At 48.2% G+C, this 10,321-nt stretch overlaps 1 protein-coding gene and 1 non-coding gene across 3 annotated transcripts in view; one reads left to right on the forward strand and one right to left on the reverse strand.

Annotated features, from left to right (window-relative positions):
- Positions 1 to 3,584: 3,584 nt before the first annotated feature.
- Positions 3,585 to 10,321, reverse strand: part of VPS52 (vacuolar protein sorting 52 homolog (S. cerevisiae)) — a 16,624-nt gene continuing 9,887 nt past the window's right edge. For both annotated transcript variants that reach the window (XM_010848595.1, XM_010848596.1), the window contains exons 18-20: positions 4,872 to 4,983; positions 4,536 to 4,654; positions 3,585 to 4,295 (exon numbers count right to left, since the gene is read on the reverse strand). In XM_010848595.1, coding sequence (XP_010846897.1) covers positions 4,149 to 4,295; positions 4,536 to 4,654; positions 4,872 to 4,983 — 378 coding nt within the window. In that variant the 3' untranslated portion in view covers positions 3,585 to 4,148. The remainder of the gene's footprint in view (positions 4,296 to 4,535; positions 4,655 to 4,871; positions 4,984 to 10,321) is intronic.
- Positions 6,236 to 6,308, forward strand: TRNAG-CCC. Its single transcript has one exon. It is a non-coding gene; the product is annotated as a tRNA-Gly (tRNA).

Genomic DNA, 10,321 nt, shown 5'->3' on the forward strand with positions numbered 1-10,321 from the left:
AACAAAGGTTCATCTAGTCAAGGCCAGGGTTTTTCCTGTGGTCATGTATGGATGTGAGAGTTGGACTGTGAAGAAGGCTGAGCGCTGAAGAATTGATGCTTTTGAACTGTGGTGTTGGAGAAGACTCTTGAGAGTCCCTTGAACTGCAAGGAGATCCAACCAGTCCATTCTGAAGGAGATCAGCCCTGGGATTTCTTTGGAAGGAATGATGCTAAGGCTGAAACTCCAGTACTTTGGCCACCTCATGCGAAGAGTTGACTCATTGGAAAAGAGTCTGATGCTGGGAGGGATTGGGGGCAGGAGGAGAAGGGGACGACAGAGGATGAGATGGCTGGATGGCATCACCAACTCAATGGACGTGAATTTGGGTGAACTCCGGGAGTTGGTGATGGACAGGGAGGCCTGGCGTGCTGCGATTCATGGGGTAGCAAAGAGTCGGACACGACTGAGCAACTGAACTGAACTGAACTGATGCCTTGGTTTAATGAATACTGTTTCCAAAACTCCCTGCAAACTGAAATGCAGCATGAATTGCTGTATCCATTTTCTCCAGGGTGGAGAGAGCTGATTTCAAAGTTGTCTCAATCTTGCTTTCTCCTTCTTTCCTTGGATCTTTACCCTAAATCTGTGTTGGAACCCAGGGAATTTGCCTGCTCCCCTCATGCCTGATTTCCTAATGTCAGAAAAACCACCTTTCTTAAATGCAAGGTGGGTGGGTCCATAACTTCGTTCCTTTTGTCCTCAGGGTACACGTCCATTCAATAGCTCTGGAATTGATGCTGAGATGGCACTTTCGTTTTGTGCAGAGACAGAGTTGTTGAACACAGAATAATGTTTCCCAGAGAGTCCAGTTGAAAAAAAACTCAGGGACTTCCCCAGTGGTTCAATGGTTATGAATCCACCTCCCAATGCAGGGGACATGGGTTCAATCTCTGGTCTGGGAAGATTCCACATGCCGAGGGGCAACTAAGTCCATGAGCCACAACCACTGAGCCCGAGCCCTCCAGCCCTCGCTCAGCAACAAGGGAAGTCACTGCATCGAGAAGCCCACTCGAAGCAAGAGACCCAGTGCAGCCAAAAGTAAATAAGTAAACAACTCAGGACAAGCTGAGGACACAGAGGTGAGGACACAGAGGTGTAAAAATAGAAGGAAATGATATTTCTTTAAAGGACAGAGATCCTTTAATAGCACTGGGGGGCTGTTACAAGCCATAGGGACATCTCCAAGTCCTTCCTATAGACACTAGGTAAGGACAGGGACCAGTGTGCCAGATGCAGGTGTGAGTCTCACAGATGAGCAAAGGGAAGGAGGATATTGACACAGTCCTGTCCGAGGTGGTGATCCCTGATGCTTCTGGGTCTGTGAGTCCAGTGGGTCCGTTATTAGCAAAAGAGAAAAGTGAGGGAGTTTAAGGAGCGGTGGCTCTAGCCAGAAGTTATGCGTTTCAGCTTGGGGATCACAAGGACCCACCTACGCCACAGGGACTGCGTGTCTTTGGACTGAAAGAAAAGCCCCTCAGCTGCTTCAGCGTGGACGACGAGAGGGGGAGGCCTGACTGCCTTCCAGAGCAGACGCGGCCTCCCAGACCGCCGACGGGCGGAGCGGCCGAGCTCCAGTCCCTGGTCGATGCTGCCCCCTGGAGGTTAACGTGGGGACTCCAAGAGGTCTCCCGCTCTCGGTCTTCATACCGTCCTGAGAAGGCATGGCTCAGAGGGCTGCTATAGATTCCAGGGTCTGTTCGACGTCCCCGGAAACTGTGTGCTTCAATATAACCATAATGCTTCCCGGCCCCAGTATGTAAGCCCTCTCAGATTCCAGCAATGCCCCTCGGGGAGGCCTGCAGAAAAACATGCTTCTCTGTCCAGCGTGTGTATTTGGGTTTGGGGAGGGACAGGACAAGGGAAATTCAGAATTTCGAAAACCAAGGTACCAGCATGCATGGCCCTTCTCCCGCTGGCGCCTTAGCTGGCCTTCGACGAAGACACCTGTGTCGGCAATCTCCCTCGCGGGCTATCCAGAGATGCCCCCGCACCCCGACCCCCTTCTCTGGGAAACTGCTCTGTCAAAGCAACCTACGTCTCCCTAGTCCCAAAGCCTGGGCCCTTCTCGTCCTCCTCGAGCTGGGGCAGGGGTCAGGTCAGCGTGAGGACATCTGGGTCCCTGTGGAGTGCTGGGGGCCGAGGAACAGGAAAGGAAGGTGGGGGACGGAAGGTTCCCGGGGTGCGGGTGCCCAGGAGCCAGCTCGCGGTGCCCCCGTCTGGAGCGCCACCGCCCAGCACCGGGTGGGTCTCAGGGAAGGTCTGCTGGGGAGTCAGAGCGGGCAAAGCCTCGAGGATGCCGAGAGGAGGCGAGGGTGGCGGGGACGTGGGGTGCGGTCATTAAGGCCTCTTCCCTGAACCCTCGCCATCTCCCCGGGCTCCTCAGACCATCCGAGGCCGAAGCTCCGAGGTGCAGGTCCCGAGGTTGGTCAGCGTGCCGCTCTGAGAGCTGGGGCGGCACCCCGAAAAGAGGCGAGTGGGAGAGGCGGCTGGCACAGCTGCCCATTCGCCGCGCTCTCTGACCTTAATCCCAGGAAGCACGAAGCGCGGGCTTGACCCCAGCCCCGGTGCTCAGCCCCAGCCCCGGTGCTCGGAGCAGACGGGGCGCCGCTTTGCACCGATTCTCCCCGCCTCCGCGTGCGGGCTGGGCCAGCATCCAGAGGGCCCAAGCAGCCACTCGGGGGAATGAGTAGGTCGAGGGGTGCGGGGACGTCCCCGAGTTACCATTTCCCCCTGACGGCACTGGCCCCTCCCCCTTCGCATTTCCAGGCACCCCCATGTCTCCTCGTGGCTCAGAAGGTAAAGCGTCTGTCTACAATGCGGGAGACCTGGGTTTGATCCCTGGGTCGGGAAGATCCCCTGGAGAAGGAAATGGCAACCCACTCCAGTACTATTGCCTGGAAAATCCCATGGACAGAGGAGCCTGGTAGGCTACAGTCCATGGGGTCGCAAAGAGTCGGACAGGACTGAGCGACTTCACTTTCACTTTCATGTCTCCTCTGTCTACAGTCTGAGTTCAAATGGGATCCTAAGGCGGCAGCAGCAGAAAGGGGCCGAGACACAGAGAGGGATGAGATGGCCACACTGCAGGCCTGGCCTGCTCAGGGCCCAGTGCAATGGGAACTGCAGCCCCCTAGCAAGGGCTGCGATGGTCACACCAGAGGAGCTAGGGAGCTGACCCTCAAGGAGGGAAGGCAATCCCAGCGTCAACCTGGGGTGGCCAGAGGCAAGGAGAGCTGGTGTCTGCCTTAGGGGAGCCGAGGCTGCTCTAGTGCCCCATGCGGCCAGCATCTGCCATTTTCACCAGGGTCACTTCCTCCGCCAGGTTGGTTACTCCAGAAACAGTTCTCGCCCTAAAACCAACGCAGCCACTTTGGCCTGAAGGAGCTGAAGGTTAGAGGTAACCGCGAGCCCCGAGTTTCTGGACACCCACCAGAAAGGGATGCAGGCCCAGGAGGCAGTCAGAGCGCAAAGGTGATCCTGGAGCAAAGACGGGGTTACTTGAAGGCCCCAGGAGGAAGGAGAAAAGAAATGGGAAAAGAGTGTTATATCATATTAAGTATTTATTGTTTTCTGCAGACTGACCTTGATGTAACTCTCAAGCCAGGAGGGGATTGATTAGTGTTCAAGCTGCTGAGATCTTAGGTCAAAAAGCTACAGAAAATAAATCACTGAGTGGAAGAAAAAAAAAAAAAAGCCAACCATTATGAGACAGTCTTCCCTTAACACACCAATTCCAAGAGTTGAGGCTTCACACCTCATGACATGCTGACAAGAGCTGAGTGAACCAGAAGGTTTTACTGGGAGAAGAAAAAAGCCTTGGGGGTGGGCAGTGGGAGTAAAGAGGGGAATGACAACACTGGAAAGATAACTGAGGTTATTTTGGAAGCCCAGGAGGTCCTGGGAAACTTGAAGACACGAGAGATTCCCAAAGCCAAGGGGATCCGGCTTATCCTGACGAAGCAAGGTCCCGGGAATGAAGGCAGAGTGAGGCATGTGAGAGCCTAGGAGGCAAGGGGGGAACTGGCAGGGAGTCCCAGGTGAAAAAGGGGATGGGATGGGGCACAGAAGTCCGTGGATAGGGCTGGCGGCCCCCAGGGCTCGGCGCATCAGAAGTTGGGCTTGTGCTTCTTGAGTTCCACCATGAGGTGGTGGATGTTGATGAGCTCGGCCCGGGCAGGTAGGGCTCGCAGCTGCGGCTGAGACAGCACTCGGTGGAAGCGATGATAGAGCTGGATCAGCTGGGTCAGAGCTCCCTGCTCAGAGAAAGTCACGGAGGGATGAGATGCAGGGTGATGCTAAGGATGACGATAGCCGTCAGCTTAGGGCTCAGCCAGAACTTTGGGCATGGCTGGTAGTTGAAGATCAAGCCAGAAGGGGACTGATTAGTGTTCAAGCTGCCGAGATCTTAGGTCAAGATTCCGAGCCCCGAGAAAAGAGGAGGGCAAACCAGTGATGGGGCGGGGTGGGAGTGGGGACCGGGAGTCGCAGGTTACCTGGATGATGCTGGTTCCATTTCTGAAGTTGGTGAAGCTCCGCATCACATCCTGACTCAGAGACTCCACCGAAGATTTCCAGGAACTGCCGAAGCCACGAATCAGCTGAGTAACCCGGGCTGAGAGAAGGAGGAAAAAGATCACGGCTAAGTGATGTCTGATCCCGCTAGGTCCTCCCCAAGGTACAGCCGTCCTCACCCTGAAACCCCTCTTTTCTGGTGTTCTCCCGACCCCCTCTTTCGTGCCTGACACCCTCCCCATGTAATCTGCATCCCTGAATTTTTCTTTTCCATTCACCTTTCCCCTCACCCCACCATATCCACCCCATCCTCAGACCTTCTTCCCCTCGAAGTCGTTCCGCTTGTCCACGCTCAATCAAAGCTTCAGCTTCCTTTACAAATGCCACCAGCCCCCCAAAGGGGGGCGATAGCAACTCTTCAATGAATTCCTGTAGGAACGCACACACATACAGAGTTGAGTTTCCTGGGGTGGGCAGATTTTTCCCAGTTCTGGCATCATGACCAACTTGGTCCTTAGAATACTCCCATAACAACAGCGAACCTCTAGAAAAGTCATGTACTTTAAGACATGGTTGGTCTCACAAGAGGTAGGGGAAATCTCCTCCCTTCTCAAAACAAATAAATAAATAAACCACAAAACCTTTGTTTAGTTAAATTTTAAAAAATTGAGCTGGGAGCAGAGGGCCAGAACCAGAGAAGTGGGCCCTGAGCGCCTGGGAGAGGCGGGGCTTCAGAAAAGTAAACGGTCACAGCAGCTCTGCTATCAGGAAGCTGAGCTGATGCGGCCTTGAGCGGAGATGCTGAGCGTGGTCTCAGGAGAGCCTCTCAGAGGTGCCAGTGCAGACCCAGCTGGATGGCATCTTTCAGCTATTACAAAAGCAGAGGCAAGTCTTCTCTGAAATCTCCCTGATCCCCATTTAGGCCCCGATGACTGCCCCTGATTGAGACCGAGAAAAGAGCCCAAAGATACCCAGTCACAGAAGCAAGCCAGCTACCACGAGTCAGAAGAGGCAACAAGCAGTGGACTCAGACCTCCGAAGACCGCCAGTGTTAAAACTGTCACATACAGAGCAGTTGTACATTCTGTATGAAATGTTCAAAGAAGTTAAAGACACAGACACAAACGTGACGTATTACCAAGATCAGAAACAGACAGACTTGAAACAAATGGGATTTTAAAGAAATGATTTAGAAAAAAACTTTTTTTTTTTTTTTAATTTAAAAAATGTCAGCTGGCTAAACAGCAGATTGGATATACCTGGAAAAATGACTGAGCAAACTGGAATTTATAATTGAAGAAATGACTCAAAATGCAGACAGATAAGGAGATGGAAATTTTTGAGACATTGAGAGACATAGAAATCTAATGGTCTAAGCGGTGATCACCGATGGCCACTGGCCAAAAGAAAGCCAAGAAGACACTAATGCCCTGAGAGAAGTACACACCACCACCTCTCAAACAGCCTTGTAAAAAAGTCTAATTGGAATCCGCTCAAGCCTTTCCACTGAATCACAAAGAGGAACGGCTTAGGCATGCTATGCAAGGCAGTCAGCAAAATCCAGACTGTACGTCATTCTACGTGACAAATGACTCCATTTCTTCCACAAATAAATTGCATGGAGGAGATAGGGAAGAGATGGAAGGGAAATCTACAGATTAAAAAGAGACATACAGGGACTTCCCTGGTGGTCCAGTGGTTAAGACTCCACACTCCCAATGCAGGGGGCCCAGGTTCGATCCCTGGTTAGGGAACTAGATCCCACATGCCGAAACTAAGACCTGGCACAGCCAGATAAACTAAAAAAGAGAGAGAGGCATGTATGGACTGTATATGGATGCTGACTTGAACCACTGTTTATAAGTGGGGACACCTGAATACTAGCTACTTTGAGAGTGATTCTTTTTTTTTCCAGGCCACCTCAAGTGAAAGCCCCAAGTCCTATCTTTTTTTAAAAGTGTGATAAAGTATTGTGGTTTAAAAAAACATATCCTGACACAGATGAAGTGATGATAGTGATGTACAGAATTTAATTCAAAATCAGAGGGTTGGGGGACGGATGGGAGGATGAACAACGGGTTTTGATACAGATGAAACAACTGTCCTGTTATTGGCTGAAGATCTGTGATGGCCCCTGGGGGCTCACCATGCTATCCTCTACCTAGCACGTACATTTGAAATTTCCCAAAACACAAAGTTAAAATGAAAAGGCAAACAAACAAATAAAAAACAGTGCAAGGGAGGGACTTCCCTGGTGGTCCAGTGGTTAAGAATCCACCTTGCAATGCAGGGGACACAGGTTCGAACCCTGGATAGGGAACTAAGATCCCACATGCTGCAGAGGAAGCAACAACTGAGCCCTCTCACTCCAAAGCCCATGCGCCACACAATGAGAGCCTGTGCGCAGCAACAGAAGATTCTGTGTGAAGCAACTAGACCTGATGCAGCCAAATAAATAAAAAAAAATTTTTTTAATGGAAGGGTGGAATTTAAGTAGGAAAAAAAAAAGAAGAAAGAAAAGAAAAACCCAACCCAAATAGTAAGATCTGGTAAGGTGAAAGCAGAACAAATTTCACTTAAAAATAAACTACTTATATTTAAAAATAAAATCCTTTGTGGAATCTAAAATATGGCACAAATGAATCTATCTACAAAACAGGAACAGACTCACAGACATAGAGTACAGACTTGTGGTTGCCGATGGGGAGGGAGCTGGAAGAGGGATGGATTAGGAGTCACAAACTATTATATAGGATGGACGCGCAACAAGGTCCTACCGCAGAGCACAGGGGGTTTCAGCCAATACCCTGGGACAAACCATAATGGAGAGGAATATTAAAAAGAATGTACACATATGTATAACTGAGTCACTTTTCTGTACATCAGAAATTAACACAACATTGGAAATCAACTATATATCAATAATGTGCTCAGTTGCTTAGTCGTGGCTGATTCTTTGAGACTCTGTGGACTGCAGCCCGCCATGGAATTTTCCAGGCAAGAATACTGGAGTGGGTTGCCATTTCCTTCTCCAGATATATCAGTAATAAATAAAAATAAAATCTTTTCCATTCTTCCCACAAAACATCCACCTATATCCACTGGAGGCTGTGAGATAACTAACACAAGATGAAGAAGACATTCCCAAGAACACATCTTTCCATAATTAAGGAATCTTTATTTGTGATGTGATTTGGGACAGAGATCATAACAAATTCAACCTATTATAGTTGCCTAAATGCAATAAACCCACAACACTCTTAAACAGTAGGGGGCAAAGCGGGTGGATGCAGAGCTAAGCTCAACTAACAGAGATGACCTGTCCTAACACAGTCACATGTAACAACTGGTCACTTGAAACAAGGCTGCTGCTGCTGCTGCTAAGTCGCTTCAGTCGTGTCCGACTGACTCTGTGCGACCCCATAGACAGTAGCCCACCAGGCTCCCCCGTCCCTGGGATTCTCCAGGCAAGAACACTGGAGTGGGTTGCCATTCCTTCTCCAATGCATGAAAGTGAGAAGTGAAAGTGAAGTCGCTCGACCCCTCGGACTGCAGCCCACCAGGCTCCTCCATCCATGGGATTTTCCAGGCAAGAGTACTAGAGTGGGGTACCATTGCCTTCTCCGTGAAACAAGGCTATTGAAACTGAAATGTGCTGTGAACATACACACTAGGCTAAGAGACTTCACATAGGAAAACTTTTCAGATGAATCATTACTCATCTATTTGTGGATAAATAATGTTGAAATGATAGTATCTTGGACACAGTGTTTTCAGTAAAACATATTAAATTTGTTTCACCTATTTCTTTTTTGTCTATAAAACTTAGACACTAGAAAACTTGAGGCACGTACTATATTTCCATGGGGCAGCAGTGGTCTAGACTTGGATGGACTTTCTTTAAGCTCTCTATCCAGCCAAAGAGAGTGGGTTTTTGTTTGTTTGTTTGTTTTGACCTTGCAGCCCAGCTTGTGGGATCTGTTTCCCCACCAGGGATCGAACCTGTGGCCTCTGCAGTGGAAGCACAGAGTCGTAACTTCTGGACCTCCAGGACAGGACCTCCAGGAGAGAGTGTTCTGACCGCAGAGGAGTGACCAGAGGAAAGAGCACGCTGGGCTTCAGCTCGTAATCTCTCCCACACAGTACTGAGCAGCAGCCCACCCGAAGGCACAGGGACCGTCCCCACCCTGGCAGATCCCACAGGGCCTCAGGGCTCTCAGCAGAGTCCTCACTGAGCACATCTCTGGGGTCAGAGGGTCTAGAGAACTGCAATTCTGAAGGCAGAGCCAATATTCCCTCTGGTCACCTAACTGTGCAGGTGAGGACAGCAGGTTCTTTTCTCATCGAACTAAACGTTTATTTTATGAAACAGAGAAAACAGACTGGGAAAGTTTAACCTATAACTGACCAGATCCCAGGAAAGAAAGATAGGAGGAAAGCAACGTTTAAAAAAATACTGGCTGCGGGAGAAGGGGCAAGACAGGGAAAGGGGATGAAGAGGTACAAACTATTACGTACAAAATAAATAAGCTACAAGGAGATATGATACAGCACAGGGAATACAGAGAATATTTCACATTTAAAGGAATACAGGGACTTCCCTGGCTATCCAGTGGTGAGGATTCTGTGCTTTCACTGCAGAGGATGTGCGTTCAATCCCTGGTGGGGAAACTAAGATCCCACAAGCCGCGTGGTTCAGCCAAGAGAAAAGTAAAGTAAATAACATAAAGGCATTTAAAAAACAAAAGTAGGACAGAAAAAAACACTGGTCAATAATTAGCAAGGAAAACAGAAGGGGAGGGACGACTGAAGCATTAAAACATCTAAAATGTTTAAAAGTCCATGCATTACTTGAGATAGGTGTTAAATATTAAGTTTAGATGTTAAGCTAAATTAACATTAGCTTGTTAATTTAAAATTTAAAGGACAAATTCCAAAAGAATGGAGTACAAAATCCAAACAATCAGAGATGGACAAAAAGTTGTAAGAAAAACAAAGGCAAGAAGAAAAAAAGACACAAGACACAGAGAAAACTAAAGATGGATGAAAACAGTAGAAATGTCACATTAATCACAATAAACATAAATGAAAAAAAAGACAAATTAAAGGGCAGAGATAATTCAATTGGATTTTTAAAATTCCAGCTATTTCTATTTTTAAAAGACTTAAAATGTGAAAATATGAAAAGGAAAGTAAAAAGAAAGTAAAGGAAAAAAGCGGAAATTTTTTAAAAAGTGGAAATAAATTAAAAAGCAAATATTAACTAAAATAAAGCTGGAAGAGCTATGTTAACATAAAATAGAATAGGCTTTAAGAGAAAACTGTTAGGGCTAACATGGGTCATGATACAGTGACAAATGCTTCAAGTCACAAGGAAGATCATATGATTCTAAACTTTTGAGAATTTAGATAAAATAAGTTGAAACTATATAAAACAAGATCTGATAAAACTGCAGTGAAAAAGTGATAAACTTATGAATTTCAAAACATCTCTCTCAACTACTGACCAAAAAAAAAATCAGTAAAGATATAGGTGATGTAAATAACAATTAAAGAGCTTGATTTCCACCCCTGACAATCAAAGAACACACAATCTTCTCAAACATATATGGATCGTTTTCAAAAGTTGATCATGTCCTATGTTGTGCTATGCTATGCTATGCTAAGTCACTTCAGTCGTGTCCGACTCTGTGCGACCCCAGAGACGGCAGCCCACCAGGCTCCCCCATCCCTGGGATTCTCCAGGCAAGAACACTGGAGTGGGTTG

Source organism: Bison bison, unplaced genomic scaffold (genome assembly GCF_000754665.1).
Source record: "Bison bison bison isolate TAMUID 2011002044 unplaced genomic scaffold, Bison_UMD1.0 scf7180017864270, whole genome shotgun sequence".
Taxonomy (NCBI): Eukaryota; Metazoa; Chordata; class Mammalia; order Artiodactyla; family Bovidae; genus Bison; species Bison bison.